The following is a 23,028-nucleotide window of genomic DNA, read 5'->3' as shown; positions in this document are numbered from 1 at the left end:
TTTGGAAACTTGCATGGCACCTTCCCATACTAAGAAAGCTAGTCTTCAGGGAGCAGGCTTTCAGGTCCAATCAGCTTTGATCCTCTGGGTCCTGTGTCCAAAGTGCATGGCCTCTTCAGCCACTGGGAAGTAATGACGTGCCACATCAGTGGCCTTTATTGTTTGGGAGGTTCTTGGATTCCCTTGGCCAGCAACTCAAAATGTGGCTTCTCATGCCTCCTACTGGGGGTTTTGTTAGATTGTCCATGGCTCTTGGGACAGGTAGTTACTATTAGCCCAAGGAGATAACTTCCTTTTAAGTATATATGTATACACATAGACTTAAATCTCAAAAATAGGGTTGGAGAGATGGCTCAGCGGTTAAGAGCACTGACTACTCTTCCAGAGGTCATGAGTTCAAATCCCAGCAACCACATGGTGGCTCACAACCATCTGTAAAGAGATCCGATGCCCTCTTCTGGTGTGTCTGAAGACAGTGACAGTGTACTTGTCATATATAAAATGAATAAAATCTTTAAAAAAAAATCTCAAAAATAAATAATCCCTAGTATAGTGAATTATCTCTTTAGAGGAGTGAAAGACTTTTTCCTCTTGCGTTGTTGTTGCAGTATTTTGTTTGTTTGATTGTTTTTTGGGGGGTTTTTTGGGTTGTTTTTTTTTTTTGGGTTTTTTTTTTTTTTTTTTTTTTGGGGGGGTTTTTTATTTTGTTTTGTTTTGTTTTTTTTGAGGCAGTATCTCACTATGTTTGGCTAGTTTTGAACTGATGATCTCAAGTAATCCTCTTATCTGCTCAGTAACTGGGCTTATAACTATATGGCACTGTGCCTAGATTCTTTAAGTGTTTAACTAGTTTTGTTGTTGTTGTTGTTGTTGTTGTTATTAATTAAACACTGTATTTTCTGATTTAAGAAATGAATCCAGATGCCATGAAGTATTTAAAAATTAAAATTTGTTACTCACCCGTAAGCTTTGGACATTCCCTTAGCCAAAGCAGCTTATCCAGAGGAACAAGCGGAAGAAGAATATATACCTTATCCAAAGAACAAACAGGAGGAAAAATGTATTTCTGAGCTTTGGTGTGTAGCAGAAATTCATTAAGTCTTTTAAAGCATCACTTGGAGGCCAACCAGCTCCTTTGTTTGTGCCAAACCTCCTGATTCACTGCCTCAGTGCACTTGCAGGCTCCTCCTCCTCACTGCACACCGAGGAGGTCCTCTTGTGCCTGTGCTGTTCTCTCCTCACCATCACTTTTCCTCCCTCGGAGTGCTGGGCTCCAGGGTACATGGACTTGGACGATTTTCCTAACCCTGACCTGTACTCTCCCACTCTTGAAATCAACAGCTGGAAGGAGCCTGTTAAACCAAAAGTTTTATTTTTTATTTTATTCTTGTGCTCAGTTACTCCCTGTTTCTCTCACTAAAATCCAGAATTGCACAATACACCATGCTCCTTTCTGCTTAACCTGGGTCCAACCACATCGACCTTGCTGTTCTTAGATATGCTACGTATGTTACTGCCACAGGACTCTGGACATAAAACTCATGTGTCATAGAATGTCTTAATGGACCATGCTTCTAGATTACACTCTCAGAGACCTTCCTGGCCTTACCCTCTATTGCTTTCTTTCCTTCCCCCTTCATCAGTGTCGTGCTCTCTCTCTCTCTCTCTCTCTCTCTCTCTCTCTCTCTCTCTCTCTCTCTCTCTCTCTCTCCGCCTGTCTATGTAGAGTCGCATAATTTGAAATTCATTTAAAAAACATCTCAAGAATATCTATTTTCAAGGTTGTGAATAATTGGAATCTAAATTGTCTGAAATAGATTGATCTGTTTGCTGTGTTTTACTTGTTAGTGCTAAAGTGCTTCGTTATGTGTTTGCTTTGGGGCTATTGTCCCATAGGTTAGGACTGTGTCTGCAGAGGTCCTTAGCTCTCTTGCTTTCTGTTATATCTCTCAAGCATAAATTCACAGAGACTGGAGAGATAATACAGTAGTTAGGAGCACATAATGTTCTTCTGAGGACCCGAGTTCAGTCTCATTATCCATGTTAAACAGCTCACAACCACCTGTAACTCCAACTCCATGAGATCCGACAGCATCTTCCGGCCGCTATAGCCATCTACACTCATGTGTACAAACACATATACACATGGAATCATTCTTTTAAAAAAAATAGGTTTGCAGTTTTCATGCCAGTCATGCTAATTCTTAGGACAAAGTAGTAGTCTCACTCTGAATCCCAGTTTATTTTTTTCTTTTCTTTTCCTTGACATAGGGTCTCAAGGCTGTAGCCTTCACCAGCCTTAGAATTTGAAGGGATCTGTTTGCTTCTGCCTCCTGAGTGCTGGGATTAAAGGTGTGCACCACCACAGCTGGCTTGAACCCCAAAGTCTTTTTTTGAATCTGTGTATGTGGATGTTTCGCCTGCATGTATGTCTGCACCACATGTGTGCAGTGCCTCCATTATCTGCTAAGCTATCTCATCAGCCTCAAAATACATTTTAAGGAAAATTCGTTCCTAATAAATTCGTGAGACAGGAAGTCTCTATGTATAACCTGGGCTGTCCTGAGACTCACTGTGTAGACCAGGCTGGCCTCTAACTCAGCAGATCTGCCTGCCTCTGCCTCCTGAGTCTGGCATTGTAGGCATCTGCCACTATACCTGGCTTCATCTTATTATTTTAAGTTATATGTGTCTGTGTACACCACATGAAGTCAGAGGTTATCAGTTTCCCCTGGAGCTGGAGTTACAAGCAGTTGTAAGCTATCACATGGGTGGTGGGAACTGAGCCATCTCTCCAGCCCTCCACCCATTCTTAGGTCATTTCTATCTAGGATAGGACTGTGCTAAATTCCATATAGGTAGTGGCTTCTGTACTAGAGCCCTAACAACTCACAGGTTATGACTGTGTAATTCAGTATAGAGTCCTTTAGGATAATGTGGGAAAAGTTAAAGTCAGATGGTAAGTTTGTAGTTTGTTTTGCATATTGACATTTGTATTGATCGGTATGTTTTCGGTCTCCCCACCCGTCCCCCATCTCTCTCATAGGTTTTGTTCCAACTCTGGGTGGCACAGAGTTCAGAGTTCTTCAGACGCCTAGCTCTGCTACTTTCCACAGCAAATTCGCCTTCTGGGCCCTTACTGACTGCTGCACTCTTGCCTCACCGTATTCTCTCTGATGTGACTCAAGGTCTACCTCATGCTCATGCCGCCTGCTTGGACGAGCTAAAGCGCAGCTATGAGTTCTTTCGGTACTTTGAAACTCAGCACCAGTCAGTCCCTCAGCGCTTACCCAAAACCCAGCCGAAGTCGAGAGAGCTAAACAACGTCCACACGGCAGTGCGCAGCTTACAGCTCCATCTGAAGGCACTGCTGAATGAGTAAGTCGAGAAGCTGTGTAAGGAGTCAGCGCAACAGTAAGCAGCCGTCCTCTCAGTCCCTTTGGGCTGTTCCTTGTGTCCCCCAAAAGCGGAGCGTTAAGGACGCTGTGGGCATAAGCTGTCAGGGAGACAATGATTTTAAACACTGTTGTTTAAGAGAATCCTTTGTAGCTTTTCCTTTTCTGGTTTCAGCTCTCTCTTTGAGAGGTAAAATTGAGAGGTGTCTTATTTTGGGTTCTACTGATGTGAACAGACACCATAACCAAGGCAACCCTTATAAAGGACAGCATTTAATCGGGGCTGGCTTACAGGTTCAGAGGGTCAGTCCATTATCGTCAAGGTGGGAGCATGGCAGCATCCAGGAAGGAATGGTGCTGGAGGAGCTGAGAGTTCCAAAGGCAAACAGAAGAAGACTGACTTCTGGGCAGCTACAATGAGGGTCTTAAAGCCCACGCCCACAGAGACACACCTACTCCAACAAAGTTATACCTCCTAATAGTGCCACTCCCTGGGCCAAGCATATGCAAACCACCAAAAGAGGATTATCAAAAATGAGCATCTTTTAACCCTCTTAACATCAGATGTTAAGACTGGAGCCCACAGTCTGAGGGAAGTACCTGTCAGTACTCTATAGCATTCTGAAAGCGCCACTTATATAGCTAAACAGCAGTACTCGCTACTTTCTAAATACACCAGAGCATGTTTGGAAATAGTTCTATAGCTCAGAATAAACTTTTGGCCTCAGTAAAGGGTAGTGTCTGCATTTTATATTTGTTTATCCTCGGTTTACATAATACTGACATTCAGCTATGGTTTCCAAATGGCTTATACCCTGCTTTGGTATACTTTTATCAGTTGTAAATATTTCTCATCTATTTCTAAATGGAAATTTTCACTTTTAAAACTGGAATAAACCAGGTGTAGTGGGGGATTCTTTTAATCCCAGCACTTGGGAGGCAGCGGCAGGTGGCTCTCTGAATTCCAACGTAGTATATAGAGTTTCAAGATGGCTGAGCTACACAGAAAGATAGATAGATAGAGAGAGAGAGAGAGAGAGAGAGAGAGAGAGAGAGAGAGAGAGAAGAAGAAGGAGGAGGAGGAGGAGGAAGAGGAGGAGGGAGAAGAGGAGGAGGAGAGGAAGGGGAAGGGAGAAGAAAAGGAAGAAGAAGGAGGAGGAAGAGGAGGAGGAGGAGGAAAGGAAGAGTTGAACCAAAGTAGTCATTCCTACTGAATGAGCATCTTTTTAACCCTCAACATCAGATGTTAAAACTGGAACCTACAGTCTGAGGGTTCTCGGACTCAATTTTTTTCAATAAATTTCAAGAATATTCATAGAGTAGGACTGGAACAAGTGGGTGGTTAAGTTCTTGTGCTGGTAATCCGGAAGGTCATTTCGATTTACTTAACTGATAAACTTACCTGGCCCAGAATATCAGTCAAGATGTGGAGGGAGAGCTGCATAATCAGATGGAAGATAAAATGAACCAAAAGGCCAAGGCCACGCAGTAAACGCACAGGCGAACTTAGCTGGGATGAAGGAGGGCAAGACACAAAGACAGAAGTGGAAGCTAGAAACGTGAGAAGATCTGAGGTCGATCTGAGGCTTGTGAAAGATAGAATGGGGAAGGAGGGAAGCTGAGGGGAGGGTAGCCAGCGGCCTGTCTGCACTGCCCTAAGATGGCAGCTGAGTGCTGACCCATTCATGGCAAGCAACACGGACAGTCTGAGCAACAGCTGACACGATGGATAATGTGTGTGTATATATTCATATACATGTGTGATGTGCATTTCATGTGTGTGTGCAGTTATGTGCAGGGACCAGTAGAGGCCAGAGAGGGTGCTGGGTACTTTAAGGCTGCAGTTACAAATGGTTATGGACTGCCCAAAATGGGTTCTGGGACAACTATCACCACTATGTCTCCAGAGCTGTCTTAATTTTATAGGCTTAATTTCTTAAATACTCCTCTTAAATGATAAAATTTCCATTTTATCTGTTAAAACGTCTACTTCTCATTTCCTGTGTTCAGAGTAATAATTCTTGAAGATGAACTTGAGAAGCTCGTTTGTACTAAAGAAACCCAAGAGCTGCTGTCAGAGGCTTATCCGGTCCTGGAGCAGAGGTTGAAGCTGATCGAGCCACACGTTCAGGCCAGCAACAGCTGCTGGGAAGAAGCCATCTCCCAAGTGGACAGACTGCTCCGGAGGAATACAGACCAAAAAGGTACCTATGGGTCATTTTCAGGGTACGCCTGTCAGTCGCGCTCACGCCATCCTGCTGGGATCCCTGTTTGTGGCCTGCCTCCAAACAGACGAAGTGGGTTTCATAAAAGTTAATAAAAAGAAGAGGTGGATGTATGCACAAACTGATAAACTCCAAGTTTTGACTCTAACACAGAACACATAATAATTCGAATGTATATTCCATCTCCTTTTATGAAAACTGAAGTGGAGGGAGAAATGTTGGCATTATTTTCTACTATCAGAACTTCCGGAAACTCTTAGAATGTTGAGTAATAAAAGAACCAGTTTAAGCCGGTTTGTTGTTGCTCAGCTTTAAACTCAGCCCTAGGGAAGCAGAGGCGAGAATCGCCGTGTGTTTGAAGCTAGACCAGTCTGTGTACTTAGCTCCAGGACAGCCTACATAGAGAGACCTCGTCTCAAAGGCCAAAGAGAATGGATTTAGCTGGGTGTGGTAGTTCATGCCTCTAATTCTAGCACCTGAAGGCTGAGACAGGAAGATTGCCTTGTGGAAGTCAGCCTGGCCTACCTAACAAAACTGCCAAAAAACAAATCAACAACAAACAAACAGCTGGATCACCAAGAGGCAGTATAGTCAGAGGAACATATCTCAGCCCCTCACTCCCAGGAAAGTGATGGTCTTGAGTGAGGTCCTGAGCTTCCCTTAAGGTATAGTACTTACTTCTGTTATGAAAACGTAATGCGGAAGTGACATTGTCAATGACTGAATCCATTATAAGCATCGCAGTCTAATTGTCTTGACCAGATCATTTTTTATCAAGGGCTACAATACAATGCCAAAATTTCTCCTCTAGCCCGCTTCTTTAAAACTCGGATTTCACTCTTGGTTCTACAACACTAATTTTACTTGGAGCATTTAGTATGTTAATTTTTTAAATTGTGCAACAAGCCAGCACCGTGTTTTTCCCATGGGTCTTTATTATAAGGTTAATTAGACTTTTGTATTGAATTTGTATTGTTGCCAACAGTAGTTCGGATCACCATAGTACTGCTTTGTTTATAGTGAACATTTTAATAGTTTGTTTCAGTGTCTTCAATGAATAAATACTAAATGGTAAAAATAGTAACTTTTTTCAAAGAAAATATTGGCATGATAATGAGTATGCTTCTTTTTTCTCCCAGATGTGTGTAGTGGATGTGTTTTTCCTTAAGGATAAATCTCTTAAGGAATTTTAATATCTGTAAATTTTTTAAAGTTTTAGCATGAGGTCTAGAACTTCTGAGTACAAGAAGAAACATTGAAAAGTATTTTGGGTGCTAAAAGATGCAGCCCTGGGTCGTTCGGTGATAGAATATGTGCTGACCATATAAAGGCTGAACACTAAAACCTAGTACATGCCATCCAGTGCTTCTTGAGCAGACTCTGAAATAGACTATGACCCAGTCAGCTACCATGTGCAAACTGTCTCTCATCGTTAAACCGGTAGTCAGTAATGCTATCCTGTTGTTAGTGTGCACACAGTTGCCCATGACTATAAAACTTTAAATGGTTGAAAACATTTGACAAAGCCAGTGTGTTAGCCAGATTTTTTATGTTTCATTTCACAGTCATTTCAGAGGCTGAAAAGTTGTCTCCACAGTTATTAACCACTCTTCTGAAGGATCCAGGTTTGGATGCCAGCCCTCAGGCATATAACTGCAGTTATGGGATCCTGTGCCCTCTTCTAGCCTCCCCGGCACTAGGCACACCAGTACCTCACAGACATACATGCAAGCAAAACACCCGTACACAGAAATATTTTTTTAATTAGAAGTCATTTTAAATTTGTGAAAATATTAAAAAGTAATCCAGAATACCCTTCATCTAGATTCTGTAATAATTGACATTCTACCACATTTGTCTTTGTATGATATGAATTCACATATGCATAAAGTTCCGTTTTCCCTAAATCTTTCTTTGCAGTTTTGAAAACTGGACATTCTCCTACATAATGTAAGATATTGTCATAATCAGGAATTTAACATGGACACAATACTGCCATACAGTTCACAGCACCTATAAAACTTTACTGATTGTCAGTATTTTTATATGTCCTCATCCCAATCATATGTGATATTTTGTTGCCATGGTATTTGTTTTCCTTTAGCCTTTCTCTGTAGTATTTTATAGTAAATGTTTTATGATGAAATACTTTCAGATTATATAAATAAATTTTTCTCACCAAAATTTCATCCACTATTTATACAGTTACCAGAAGATTCAGTAGTACCTATTTACCTGTTTGGCTAAGAACTATCAAAACTTCATGTTCCCAGACTTGGGGCGTAGGGTAGCTAAGTGCTAAAACACTTGCCTGCTTCCCTTGGGCCCCTGGGTTCAGTGCCTAGCATACGAAATCCAAATAAATAAGAGAAGAACTTTGTGTTCATATAAAATTCTACACATATCTCTGTATGACTGAAGGCCATGTGTCTGTCCTTCAGCTGGTGAGTGAATGGTGACATCTATTCATTGGGGAACCACTCAGCAGTAAAAGGACTGATCATAACGGGGCAATTTAATAATTTTGATTTGGTTGTTTTGAGATGGGGTTTTGTCACGCTGTATAGCTTGCCTTGAACTCATTTTATAGCCCAGGTTAGCTTCAAACTTGTAGTCCTCCGTGCCCGCCTTCTGAGTGTAGGGATTACAGACATGTGCCACCGCTCCTGGCCGTTATGCTGTTCTTAACATGGTGCTTGGGAGAAACTGGAAATGGGTGAGTGACTTATAAAGAGGCGGGATCTCCAGGCATGCTGGTGCACACCTCAGAACCCAGCACTGAGGAGGCTGAGGCAGGATGACTGCAAGTTCAAGGCCAACTCCTACTACTTAGCAAGATGCTGTCCCACCCCCTCCAACAAAAAAAGAGCAGCCACAACACAGGCAGCACGGGGTAATATTGGGGATGGAACTGTTTGGTGTTCAGGGTATTGGTAATTTATGACCATGCGTTTGTCTAACCCATTGAACTGGGTACCCAAAGATGAGATTTTTGAAATGAATAAATTAGCTTAAATTATTTTCACCTGTTTTGGGTTTTTCTTGAATTTGTGTATGTGTAGTCATATAACTTTTTGCTGGTAGTATTATTCTGAACTATTTAAGAGTAAGTGGCAGACATAAAATTCCATTATCCCTACATATTTTTATGATAATTGCCCATTGGTAATTTCCTAATTCCATTTTCTCTTTTACACTTATTATTTGGCATTTTACTTGAAGGTAAAGAATCCGTCTGTCCACTTATTATATCAGTAAAACCTGATGGATGCGAAGCTTAAAGTGGATTGTAGCTTGTTATTATAATTATATTTGCCTAAATATAGTAACAAATTCCAAGGGCATGTGTATGAAGGTCATTGTTTTTCTCTTTTTGTTAATCTTTTAGTTAGCATAAAAATGAAGTCATTTCGTTGTCACATTTTCATAGTCAGCATCATTTTAAACACTTCCTTATTTTCCTTGCTTCCTCCTGGTACCCGTTCTGACACTGGAGGACCCTCAGTCCTTTCAATGGAGGGTGGTTTAGTAAAAAGATCATGTTCCCTGCGATGTAATTGCTTCCACATCTCAGTGTACAACTGGAGCGGCAAAATGTGTGGTATAGCTGTACACATCCTCAGATCCACTTCTGAGCCTGTCTGTTTGTACTAGAGGCTGCGTCATATCAGCAGTGCTAGTAGAGTTCCAACACCATGTGAGCTATTGTCCTTCCCATTCCCATGTTCAAACCTCCCCTCTGGTTATGGGGAACTTGACTCATAATTCTCAACGTATTTGCTTAGCACTAATCCCTCATCACTGTGGACAGCTGTAGACTTATCCTCTGAGAGTTCCTTCTCTCCTGCTCCATGTGGCCACACAGCCCATGCACACCTACAGTGTCCTCTAAGCCCTCCCCAGCACCTTGCCATCCCTTGCTGGCTAAGAAATTCTTGTCTGTTTACCCCAGCATCAGGGTACTTTGTGCAGTAGGCCTCTTGCCAGGTAAAAGTCCCCATTGGAACCCGAATTTACCTCCTCTCATTGCCATTTCAATTGACCTTATTATTTTCAAAGCTTTATTTTAATATTTATTTTATGAAGAATTAAGGGATTCACCTGCTCCAAACTCACCCTGTCCCAGCCCGTGGTTACTCTCTAGTTTCTCCATACCCTAGAGAATGCATGCCCATGTTCATAAACTAAATGTCAATGTTTTAAAGATTTGTGGAATGTGTTAATTTAGTATGCTTACTCTTGTAAAAAAAAAAACTATTTTTCCTTTGTGGTTTCTGAATTTTTAACTTTGTGGTTTTTTTCTTGTACTTGTGTGTACGTGTGTGTGTGTGTGTGTGTGTGTGTGTGTGTGTGTATTAAGATTTATTCACATCATATCACAGATGGTAGTGAGCCTCCATGTGGTTGCTGGGAATTGAACTCAGATCCAGTCAAATGGCCCCTGAGCCTCTCTCCAGCCCTACATTTTATATTTAGCAGTATCAGTGAGATCAATGAGCTGCCATCAAGGGCTGGGGTGTCCATCAGTTGTCTCCTGCGTGCCCAAGGCCCAGGGTTCAATCCCCAGTGCTTCAGAAGCATCAAGCAGTACTTTGAGTTTGGATTTGTTGATGTTGTTGTTGTTGCTGTTGATCATTTTGTTCAGTAGGTTTTTTATGTTTTTGTTTTTGTGTTTTTTATTCCAAGGCCTCACTATATTGTATCAGTACTGATAAGAAAAACTGTTCTACTGCCAGCCCAATGGAACTTCCTTGAGTGTGTGGTCTGTGGTAGGCTATCCTCAAACTCACAGATCTACCTGCCTCTGCCTCCCAAATGCTGAGATTAAAAGGACGCACTACGATGTTTTGTTTTGTTTTTTAAAGGAGAAAGAATAATGCTCTCTTAAAACTCTCCCAACACTATGAAGAAAATATGTTGTGAGAGAGAGATATTTGTCATCTACCATGAGACAGATACTACAGCCATGTCCTGCACAAGGTTAACTTAAAGCCAAATAGTAAATAATGGTGTCTTTCATTTTTGCAAATAATTTAGCCAGAACAATTTGGGAGCCAGATGGGGTAATACACATAAAAAATCTAACCCTTCTGAGCCTGCGGTGGGAAGATCATTAGATTAAGACCAACCTGGGCTTCTAGAAAGACCCTACCTCAAAACAAGAAAATCGGGGTGGGAGGAGGGAGGGAGTCAAACTGTAAAACCAACAAGTAGTGTTAAGATGTCATGTCGCTGGATGTTCACCAGTGTTTCTGACAGCTTGTTTCTCGTCGTCTTCACGCCCTTCCCCCACTGTCTCCCTGAAGGCAAGCCTGGAGTAGCGTGTGAGAACCCACACTGCACCGCGGCGCCCTTGTTGCGGCCGACGCTACACATTGAGGACAGAGACCCCATCCCTGAGGAGCAGGTAAGGGGAAAGAAAGGCACTGGCTTCTCCTGAAGAAGCCGTCCATATACAATTTGCCTACTTTCATTTCCGGTGACATGGGTAACGCCAGCTAAATTGTTGAATTTCTGCTTCTAATGAGGTTAAGATGTATTACAGTGTAATGTAAATTTGTGCCAAAATATTTGCTCTTAGTGCCTTGAATTTGATTCATCAACTCAGAGTAAAAAATAGCGTTGGTGTTAAACTTTCTCATCCAGAACTCTTTTTAGTATCCACTGTTAAGTGTTTCGAAGATTTCAATTTGTCAGCAGATGTGTTTGTCACCTTCCTTCCTCCCCAGCTGTCATCTGACTGTGCCAAGAGGAGGTCCTCTGAGACGCACGCCGCAAGCACCGATGAGTGCTCGTCAGAGGCCTGCCCGCTTGACGCTCTCTGTCTTTGCTCCACTTTCAGGAATTAGAAGCTTATGTGGATGGCATAGACATAGAAAGTGAGTTCCGAAAGGACAGTTTGTATCACTTGTCGCAGGAAGACAGAGAGAGACAGAAGCGTGAGCAGGAGGAGTCCAAGAGGGTGCTGCAGGAGCTCAAGTCTGTGCTGGGATTTAAAGCTTCAGAGGCCGAAAGGCAGAAATGGAAGCAGCTTCTGTTCAGTGACCACGGTAAGCTCCAGCCTCAGAACACGGCTCGTTTCGGGGCCAGGGATCTTTTCTTTTTGAACCATGAATGTTGTTTAAATTGTAGAACTCTGGATCCTCCAGTCAGTGCAGTACTCTCATACAGAAGCAAAATCAATTTGATCAATAAAAAAATGCCATATAATCACACTAGGACTATGGAGTCAAGCTTTTTCACCAGTTATTTAATTCTTCAATAGATTTCTTTCAGAGTGGACATTAAGTTGGATACACCGAGCTGCCGTGGTGGCGCTGTAATCCCAGCAAGGCGGTTGAGGCAAGGAGGATCATGAGTTCAAGACTAGCTGGGGCGGCATAGCACATTCGTGCTACCTAGCTCCTAGCCAGACCCTTTCAGGGGGTCAGGGAGCAGACAAAGGAAACCTGAGCTGCTGACCCCTCTCCTCTGAGTACTTCAGTAAAGCTCACCACTAGGCTGTAGGACTGAGAGTGCGAAAGATCTAAGCCACCTGCTGCATTCAGGTTACCTAAGTGCATGGGAGCACAAGAGGTGTTTCTGTGTGCACCGACTCCATAGTCAGGTTTGATGTTGTCACCTTACACTTCTCCATGTTACCCTCACTGTTTTCCTCAGTCACACTTCATGGGAAGCAAGAGAAGGCATGAAGAGAAAGAGACTTGATAGTGGGCAGCGTCAATCTAGGTCATTCTCAGTTGAATTAATTCCTGTGAACTTAGAAGAAGATAAACTGGGCTTTCTTTTCCACTCATTTTACAGTGTCCTCATGGAGCCTCAAATGCAGTTGCCTGCCTGCCTTCCCCTTCTCAGTAGAAGTACATAGATCTCCTGTTCTGGAAAGCTCCTTGGGGCCGTCCTGTCTTCCCTTAGGGATTGATTCCTCACTTTCTCTCCAGCCTACTGTTTGTTGGTTTCGCCCTTCTTGGCTGTTCTAGTGGCTGCTTTAGAACCCAGATCCCCACTAGATTATGTTCATCCATTAGGTAGCCTGGTAGCTCCTCCCATTTCAGTACCTTCTTCCCCGCTAAGCCATCTTGTAACCTATCCCACAGTTCGAACTCAAACAGCTCGCTAATGACGGCCTTCTTAGAACCGAGGTGCTTCTGTCTTCCTTTATATATTAGCCTTCGTCAGCATAAGAATCCATCCTGCCCACTTGTATTTGCAGTATTTCTAATAAAATTTTCTTTCAGCTTACCTTTATCTAGTTAGATTAGTCCCACAAAGTTGCTATATATATTCACAGAGAAGATGTACACCGGACTCTCACTGAGAGCTCTGTCCTGTCCCCCAGTGTTTCCTCTGTGAATCCTCAGCTGCCCCACCTCTCCTGCCACCATAGACTTTCACCCTAGAGAGTCAAGTAGCTGGGATGTAAGCGGGGGAAGGCTTGAGTAACAGAGCAGAGCAATGGAGAACTTTCCAGAAGCAGCAGTAGCGCTCTGTAGTCAGCCTGTTCGTGAGTTAGAGATTGCTGATAGCATCTTTTTATACATAATCATTTCTGTGCTCAGAGTTTTTTTTGTTTTGTTGTTTCTAAATTTGTCCTTTTTTTCCCCTAGTTTTTATTCTCCAGCCGCATTCATTCAGCAGACTGTAATTCAACAAGTAGTTATCAAGTCCCCGTCAGACAGCTGACACTATTTACTGTTGCACGCAGAACATGGATCAACAGACAGAGCCAAAAACCCCACTCCCATAGAGACTCACACGCGTACACTGCTGTCAGCGGCTGCTTCCTTCCAAATACCCTTGCTCCCTTCCTCAGTCAGCAGTGGCCTGAACCCCTGTAGCACGGAACACTTGTTAGGACCTAGCAGACTCATGAACGATAGGCGGGCAGAGGTGCTGAAGGATCATGGCCTGTAAGCTTGTACCTTTTGCTACTGTGCAGGGTTTTCTTCATATTCTTCTCTGTAAACTGACCTACTGTTGACCCTGTGGGCAAATAAGGGCCATGCCCATCTGCATTTGAAAAGGCAGTAATGCTGTATAGTTTGTAAAAATAAGCAAAAGATGTGCTGGTGCCAGAAAAATGCTTCCCGGTGACAAATGTCAGTATGTCTTCCAGAGTATGTCTTTCCAGTGACAAATGTCAGTATGTCTTCCAGAGTTGTTTTCATCTCTGCCTACAGGGGTAAAGTCCGAGTGGAATTAGAGAGGGACGGCCTCCGCTGGACCTGCTGTGGCCATGTTCTATTGTCGCTGCTTCCGTAGTGCAGTTACCGCAGCATAGGCATGTGTCTTGGAGACGGACGCGTCTTACAAAATGCTTTTTAAGTGTACGCCAGACCTTCAAGACGCACACTTTTCCCTCCGTCCTGCTTCATGATCTGTTGTATTGTACTAACCCTCATGCTGGGAGGCGAGACCACCTAGCGAGCAACCCACTGCCTACTAACACCGAGAGGGGCTAACTAAGCTTGATTTTTCCTGCAAGGACGACTTCTACTGTACGGATCTATATTCTGTCTGTGTTATACTTTGTTTGGTACTTGGTCTCCAATGCCGATTTGATTCCATCCATGTTCTGTGTAGGACTACAAATGTAGATATATGCTCTAAGTCCATAGGTTCTGTTAGGTGATCGGCAAGGTGAACTGTATGTTACATTGCTTATGCTGCTTTACCTTGTGAATATATATGTGTATATATTTGATGAAGATGCGTTTGTGTGGGTCACCTTAGGCCCAGGCTTTAGTGAGCATCAGAACCAAGTGGGATGGCTCGTAAACACGCCCAGCCCCACCCAGTCTCCCGTTCTGCCTGTGGTCAGACTCTAGCATCTGCCTCCAGCAGCCTCCTAAGGGTTAACTGGGCCTGCTGATTCAGGGACCGTGCTTGGAGAAGCACTGCCTTTGAACTGCAGACTCTCCAGCAACTCCCATCTCATCTCTTCAGGTATTCTGTCTCATAAAACTCCCCGTATTTATAAAGTTACATTTATTTTACTAGAAAATTTTATTAAGTTTTTATTTATTTGTTGCTCCTTTTTAAAAAAAAAAAAAAAAGCGACTGGGAATTTTAAAGTTGTTGGGCCCTTAGTTATTTTTTTTCTTTTTTCTTTTCTTTTCCTCCTTGTGTTCTTTGAAGCTGTGTTGAAATCCTTGTCTCCTGTAGAGCCAGTGGAATCTGTAAGTAACTCAGAGACACCCATGAATTCAGATACAGAAAAGGCCCATAGCGAGGCTACAGAAGAGGAGACTAGTAAGCCCTGTGCGAGCGACAAGGAAGACAGTAGGACTGAGTATGTGTGTGATGGCCCTCCAAAGGGGCAGAGCAAAGACACCTCTGGAGACCAAGGCCACCTCCTGCAAGGAGCCCACCAGTATGAGAGCGAGGCCAAGCCTCCTCAGGCTGCTGCTGCAGGGGCCACCGCCCCTCCGACTCCCAGGGACTCACCCCGGCTCTCCATTAAGCAGAGGCTGGCTCGACTCCAGTTGTCACCAGAATACACCTTCACTGCTGGCCTGGCTGCGGAAGTGGCCGCCAGGTCTCTGTCCTTTACCACCATGCAGGAACAGACTTTTGGCGACGAGGAGGACGAGAACGAAGAGCAGCTAGTTGAAGGAGGTGAAAGGGAGCTGGAGGAAAAATAAAAGCCAAGATGAAGTGATTGTCTTGATTGTTCCTTTTACAAAAGTGTTCGAGCTGCAAGACTGGGGAGGGAAACGAGTGTGTGTTTACTCTCTAGAAAGCTGCGGCGTGAAGTTCCAGGGTGAATACTGATTTGAAAACCTGACCTGAAATGAATAGATTCCTGTCTAGGCACATCTTTTAGGCATAGGAGAGAGAGGTAAGGGCAGTTCTATTTGTGGCAAAACTGATAATCTTGGCAAATCTTTAAGTACTTTTTATAAGAAATGAGTTTATCATTTTTTGCCAAAACTTTGCTGCCATGAGGTAATGAGGATGAGTCTTGCAGAGCCTAAACCTTTAGAATGAGCCCTTTCTACTGTGTCCTTGCGGTGTGTAACTGCAGCGGTCATGTTAATACATTGTTCGTATTTTATTTTGTTTATACCGCTCTTAAAACAAAGATACAGGTTCTAAATAAAATATTTAATTACTACAATTGACGTGTGCTGGGGTTTGGAACTCAAAAGTAGTCTGAAGGTTGCTTGGGCTGCAGCATGTCTTGTACGTTTCCTTGTTGATGTGTGTGCTCATTTCAGGGCGCCATGCAAGATTTAAAAGGGAAGTAGCACGCCCTCTTAGGAAACACCCAGTAGGGCTTCTGTTCTCTCCTACTGTAACTCAGAGAGCCAGTGACGTCCAAGAGCGACCGCAACAGCCGCATCCCCAGCCCTGCAGAAGCTAATTTACATCCTTTACCCAGAGACAACTGTGCCTCTGCTGTGTGCAGGTCACTGTGCTGTCTTCTAGCCCGACCTGTCCTACTCAGGAAACACTTCCGCTGTCTTGGAAACTGTCTGTCCCTTTATTTCCTAGTGAATGCTTTCCATAGACCAGACTTGTCTGCCTTGGGCTGGAATTGTGCTTTCAATGATGCCTGCAGGAACATTCTCCTGAAACATGTTGCTACTGTGTGCCCAGAGTGTATAGGCATTATTTTGGGAGGAATGTAAGAAAGAAAAAAAAAAACTCAATTTATGCTGCTGTTTCAGGAGCAAAGTGTATGACTTTTGCTCACTGCTTTTGGTGAGGAAGTTTACTTCTCAAGGTTTGTTGTTGTTTTATTAACTATTTCTTATCCCGAAGAAAATCTACTTTGTATGAACAGAATTCGCACTGTTAGTAATTTTTGCCTTTTTCTAATGCTTAACAAGTGCTAGCGTTAGGAGCAGTACCTTAAGCAGACATGGGAATGGCTAAATTTCAAGAGAAAGGGAAGTTTCTCAGCACTGTAATGATGTCTGTATACCTGAGTAACAACACGGTTCTACTTTCTTCCTTAAATGACTGTTTTCCCCTCGATTTAGAAGTCTTTAGGGAAATCTTGTTAAGAGGTCTCTTAATTTTTAACAGGAAAACTTAGCTATTTTTAATACTTTTAGTCTGTTTCGATTCAACCACAGCAGTTGCATAGAAATCTGTTCATATTATTTTATTAGTCTTAGGCTCTCTGAGCGTAAGACTTGATACGTTTGAGTTCCGAAATAATACAGAACTTACTCCGGAAGGATCCCCAGTCTTCCAGTCTGGCCTTTGATCCACAAGCTCTTATCTAGGTTCATGGAAACTGCTTCTTGAAATCATGATTAAGGGCACTGAAACTGTGCGCGGTGCTCTGTTACGCACAGTTTTTATATTTCTTTCATCACTTAAAATATTTCCAACCTAAAACTGTTTTCTCGGTGAAATTTTCTTGACTATTTTTCTCTTACAATATCCTAAACTGGTGTTCCCCCGGTTCTTTTAGTGAATACCGGAGTCAAAATAAAATAGAAGTCCTATTTTTTTTTTTTTAATGCAGACTTTAAGCCGTGCTCTCTGCAATTCTTCGTTGTTTTGGAATGAGGCCTAGGAACTGCTTATGCACACTAAAGTCTAAGATCCTCTGCCTAGCACTTCAGGCTCCTTGCCGTGAATCTGTTGTATACATGGACAGACTGCTGGGACACAAGTGGATGCCCCCGCACGTGCTTTCCCCAGGCTACCTCACTTCCTCCTAAGGCTAGTCGATGTCCTTCCATATCCAGAAGAAACCTGAGAAAATTTATAATCATATTTTCCAGTTTTTAATAGCATGATTAATCTTGTTGTGAGTAGGAGTCTGACAGCTTTTACTACAGATATTGCTGAAGTTGGTTTTCCCTGGATTAATCTAGAACTCAAAGGGAGGGGGAAAAAGCATGCTTTTGGGTCACTCGTGAAAACAGAATTTTTACCCTTGGCGCATCTACAGATGGGAAGGTCGGGACAGTAAGTGGTCTGTGGTCACTTAGCAAGCCTCAAAACCTTTTCTCTGCTTCTCTAAGGCCCAGATGTCCGGCAGATCCAGGGCCAGACTCGTGTCTCATCTTTCATTTGCAGTCCTCTGCGAATTTTTTTTGTTTTTGTTTTTTTGCAAGCCATGCATATTATCTAACTTTATACATAAAGTCCATGTTAGAGCTAATTAATAGTCACAGCATCTGAGTCTGTCTCATTAGGAGCCGATGCCAAGCAAGTCAGGAAAAGGACACATTTAAGGCAGATTGCTAAGGATGTCTGAGAATACAGATTTCAGACCGTGACACAACTCAGACCTGTAATGCCAGAACCCCAGGTACACGGCAAACTGGAGGCCGGTTAAGCACACTCTAGGATAACCAGAAATACACAGTGAGAACCTGTATCAGGAGGAAAAGGGGAAAGAAGAAAGAAAAGAAGAAAAGAAAACAGCAAGTGTCAGGCTTCTGCGAAAGAGGCCAGAGTTTGAATCCCAGGCCTTCCATTCGAAGGATGCGAGTGCTGTAATCTCAGCGTCTAGGGAGAGCTTTCTCAGGAAAACTCTTAACTCCTGGAATTGCAGAGCTACGGTTTTGATTTCTTAGAAATTAAGAAAAGAACCATTGCTTTGGAAGCTGGAAAAGAAGTAAGACGATCTGGCGATAAACGCACAGCTCCGTTTGTTAAAGCAGACGGTAACATGCTATTTCATGTACTGAAAGACAGTTGCTTAAGGAAAGTCCATTTCTGATACAGTTAAAAGGCTAGAACTTGACGGGTGTTGATAGAAGTGACCCCAGATGACATTTCACTCTGACAGTTCCTTCCCATGTAAAACCTGAATCGTGCTTCAAGTTGGTAAATGAGTGAAATAATAGGGGGAGGGGATCCACTGGTTGGTTTAGTCGTGGCGTATTGCGCTTACACCCAAATAGAGCAAGGATCTAAGACCCGAATCCTGGAGCCAAAAGCGTAACACAGCTAAGCCTGGTGGACCAAAGTCAACACAGTGCTTGAACAATCCAGTAGGATTGATTTTTTTTTCCCAGATGTTTATGGGGTCATGTCTACACCTTATGCTTAGATTAGAAAACAAAGGTGGGGGGTTGGGGATTTGGCTCAGTGGTAGAGCGCTTGCCTAGGAAGCGCAAGGTCCTGGGTTCGGTCCCCAGCCCCGATTAAAAAAAAAAAAAAAGAAAAGAAAACAAAGGTGGGAAAGAAAAAAAAAAACTGTACAAAATACAGAGAGCAAAAATGCCCTGTATAGTGACCGCTCACTGTCCTTGTCTGCTGGTGACTAACTTGAATCCCTTCATCTTTCAGGGAATGAAAGCAAACCATATATTTAGTCCTTGAATTTAACAGTCTGCTAATGGGAGACTTACTTCTCCCTCTCTCCCTTAACTCTGGCGTGTACCGGAACTAGCTTAGCCTTTCCTCTGAGACTATCTAGGGAAGAATGAACAAATTCCCTCTCGGGGACATCTGAGACCTATAGCGTCAAGCACTCCTTTGCTGCGTAATTTCACATTGCTTGCTTTTTGAGTCGTGTCTGTTTTTTTCACAGTTTCTCTTACCTTCCCCTATAATCCGCCATGTTGTGTGCCTGCCTTCCGCAATAGGCCCCTAATTTGCTGCTTTTAATCTGCTGTGGACTGAGAAACCAGCTTGAAACGCTTGCTAGAACTGTGTCTAAACTAAGAGTAAGTAGACTGAAAAAGGCCAAGGGCTTTTCTGTCAGTCACGTGCATGGACCGTTCATTGCCTGTTTCGCTGCTTGGCGTTCTTGTATGTGCGTTCAGTGTTTTACCAAGAACTTGCTAAAAAAAGAAATACTTGGTTAAAAATGTGATTGCCATGTATTTGAAATATTAATTTGGTGTTTGTATGCTGATGCTCTAGGACTCCTTATCAATGAATTTAACCCGTAAAAGAAAAATCGACTGTCCTCTGTGTATGTATGTCACTGTGTGTGTTTCAGAAAAATGTTGGCCATTTGTTTCTGTTAATTAGTCTTCACTCAGTACGCAGGCTCAAAGTGTATGCCATTATCCTGAATTCTGCATAGCATGTCGTATTGTCGAGAGCTACTGATTTGAAACTAAACCTGACTCATTTAGTGAGAACTGGCTAACTCGACAGGAGTGAATCATTCAGACAGCCCAATTCCCTAACAGTGTATGAAGTACACCTTAATCTTTCCTATATTAAAGTGATTGTTACTGGGCTGGGGAGATGGATCAGTGGGTAAGGTGCTCCCTGCACACGTATGAGAAGGCGAACACTTATTCAGATCCCGGTACCCATATAGATGCTGTGCATCTATAGCCCCAGCCTTGGGGGTTAGAGTCAGAGAAATCCCAGAAACTCTCTGGCCTGCCGCTCTGGCCTCGTCAGTGAGAGTGGTCTGGGAAGAACCTGAACATCAGTCTCTGGCATAGCCCATATACACATTACATACACATGAATGTGTGTGTGCATACCCTCTTGTATACATGTATATACAGACATGTATACACAAACACAAAATCATCATCGTCGTCATCATCATCATCATCATCATCATCATCATCATCATCATCACCACCACCACCACCACCACCACCACCACCACCACCACCACCACCACCACCACCACCACCACCACCACCGGTTTGGTTTTTGAGACGGGGCTGCTCTACATAGCCTTGCCTGCCCTGGAACTCACTATGTAGACAAGGCTGGCCTTGAGATCTGCCTATCTCTGCCTGCCAAGTGCTAGATTGAAAGGCATGTACTACTACAGCCAGCTCAAAAATGATCATTATTAACACTGGTTAGTATACTCCAGTACACTAAACACAGAGAACTGTCCCTGCATTGAGCTCCATTGCTTTGACTGGGCCTCGGTCACCATGTGTCTGGTTTGGTAGTTACTCCCCCATTCACAGTACTGCAGACTTACGTATGCGTGGACTAGCAGCCCCTCTCCACCTCCACGCAGGCCTTCCGACCTGCTGCGAAAACTAAATGACTGCACTAGTTGAGCCGTAAGGTAAGAGCAGACGGATGCAGAGTGAGAGACATACTGCTTACGCTCACCGACTCTGCCACAGGATTTCCTATGACCTACTAGATGACAGTCTTTGACCCTGTGGATTGCTGGGTTAAATGCCTGTTTTCAAAATAAAATGATTGTTATACAGAAATAACGGCCCCCACCCGCAACATTTTGCCTTCTCTAAAACTGGTTCTACACCTGTAATCTTTTGCAGTGACTAAACCAGTCCTTCGGAGTTAGCATTGTCATATATTCATATACATACATATATATATACATATATGTATATATATATATCTCCTGTTTGAATTGGAAACCACATGCTCTCTTGAATTTCTGTGGCTTTCTTATTTAAGAGCAATGCATCTTCATTTCTAAAACAAAGTAGAATTAAGCCACAAAAAGTAAGAAAACATTAATTATTGAAGATATCTGAGGATTAGGCTTGTAGACTCTGGGCCACAAAGACTTACATGATTATGAAAGACGGATACATCATTCATCCTGACAGCATCTTTGCTTTCTTCCATTCAACTAAAGGGAGTAGACGTTAAAAGTTTCCCATGATTCATCAGTGTTGGAGCTCAGGCCTGTAACTCAGCGACAGAATTTCCACTGTCATTCAGTAGTTGACACGCCTAAATTAGCCTTTAATGTATAAAATAAGCAAGATTACGTGAAACATTTTCACATAACATTAGACTAGAAGCCGCTCTCCTAATTGTACCGTCCCTGTGCTGTGGTTTGCTAACCAGTCACTGCCATCATATGCAGTGAGTGGGGTGTCACTCTGTGTCATACTCACGCTTCCTGAAACTTGCTCTCATCACATCCAGCGTGAATGCTGTATTGGCCTTTTATAACCATGCTTCATGAAGCTGTCTTTCAGTTATCCACGTTATGGAAGCAAATTATGATAGAATAATTGTAAAAAGGGTGGTCCAAACCAATGTCTTATATTGACACCACTGTAGAAGAGACAGTGACGGCAGACATGGTTGGTGCTGCTCTCTGAGCCGTCAGAGGGGCACAATTCTGCTCAGCGCAGCTGCTGTAAACCAAAATCAAGGAGATCGAATCAGGGTTTACATATGCAAAATTGAGCAGGAATCAGGAGGAATTGATTTTATGCCTGTCTTTAAATGTGCAATCAAATCCGGGTGTGGTGCACACACTTTTAATCCCCACACTCTGGGAACAGAGGCAGGCAGATCTCCGATTTCAAGGCCAGCCTGGTCCACACAGTGAGTTCCTGGCTGGCCAAGGTTGCATAGTGCTAATTGTGTGAGGGGTTCTAATACCCATGGTGTCTTTTAAAGTGCAATAGCTTAGCATCCACTTTAGGGTGTCAGCAGTGACATTAGTTTTATCCCTGTGTACTGAAATTCACTTAGTACATGTTGCTGAAGTGCAAATTGCTGTTTAAGATGTGCATACTTCTGATTATACAAGCTTAAATGGGGGCTGTCTGTAGATACACTAAATAGATTTTTTTCTCACTTGTTTATTAAGAGTTTCTTAAAATATCTTATCTTAGAATTTATAACAGTTTTATAATATGGCCTAAGGACTGACTACATACAAATAAGTCTATTGTTGCAAATTTCTTCTAAAATGAAAGTATGTCGTTTGTAAGTTTGCTCTTTTACAGTGACAACTTCTTAGCCCTCTTTAACTTCCAAGTTAAATGACTAAATTGACTCTGTTTCTGAGTCTGAGTATGTTCTGCATTTTTTTGTACCAATCTGTACCTCCTGTTCAATACTGTGACTTAGACAGTGTGTGACAATACATAGAAGGCTCCAAGAATGTCACTCCTATCCCTTAAAGGTTGCTGTGTGGCTCTGACACAGCCCTGGAGACCCACGTGGCTGAGAAGCCCAGAAGCCCACTCAAGCTGAAAGCGCTCCCCAGGAGTCTGGTCTTGTTTGGGTTTGTTCTAGGTATGGTCCCAGGGATCCCAGATCAAACCAGGCCCCTGGGCCTATCCTAGAACCAACCTAAACCCATGCATCATTCCCGGGACATCCAGAGTGCGAAGACGGAAGATAACTGAGGCTGACTGCACATCCCGTACTCACCACGATTCAGGTGCCTACCGTTTAGCAAGCACTGGCTGCTTAATCTATCTGAGGTCAAAGTAACAACACTGGGAACAACATAGTCTGCCCCGCTCATACTCCAGGAGTTTCCCATAGCAGACATTCTATGTGGTTGTTATTAATTGCCAGTGAGGAGAACAGGTCCTGTGATTTTTATCATCATATAAAATAGATTTAAATGTCTATTTTTAAAAAGCAACAACTTAGCCACAAAACCTTTCTCCAAACAGCCTTCTTCCAAAATGGACGAATTGTGTTTCCTTAACCACTTCCTGTGACACCCCACCAGTCTCCTTCAGCTGGATGCTTTGTTCGCACTTTCTGAA

At 43.0% G+C, this 23,028-nt stretch overlaps 1 protein-coding gene across 2 annotated transcripts in view; it reads left to right on the top strand.

The window, feature by feature from the left end:
* Nucleotides 1-15,740, top strand: part of Vezt (vezatin, adherens junctions transmembrane protein) — a 62,972-nt gene extending 47,232 nt beyond the window's left edge. For both annotated transcript variants that reach the window (XM_032911553.1, XM_032911561.1), the window contains 5 exons: nucleotides 3,047-3,378; nucleotides 5,406-5,599; nucleotides 10,927-11,027; nucleotides 11,463-11,670; nucleotides 14,759-15,740. In XM_032911553.1, coding sequence (XP_032767444.1) covers nucleotides 3,047-3,378; nucleotides 5,406-5,599; nucleotides 10,927-11,027; nucleotides 11,463-11,670; nucleotides 14,759-15,264 — 1,341 coding nt within the window. In that variant the 3' untranslated portion in view covers nucleotides 15,265-15,740. The remainder of the gene's footprint in view (nucleotides 1-3,046; nucleotides 3,379-5,405; nucleotides 5,600-10,926; nucleotides 11,028-11,462; nucleotides 11,671-14,758) is intronic.
* Nucleotides 15,741-23,028: the final 7,288 nt, after the last annotated feature.

Source organism: Rattus rattus, chromosome 1 (assembly GCF_011064425.1).
Source record: "Rattus rattus isolate New Zealand chromosome 1, Rrattus_CSIRO_v1, whole genome shotgun sequence".
Lineage (NCBI taxonomy): Eukaryota > Metazoa > Chordata > Mammalia > Rodentia > Muridae > Rattus > Rattus rattus.
The sequence above is the reverse complement of the archived record's forward strand: the minus strand, read 5'-3'. Positions and strand labels throughout refer to the sequence as shown.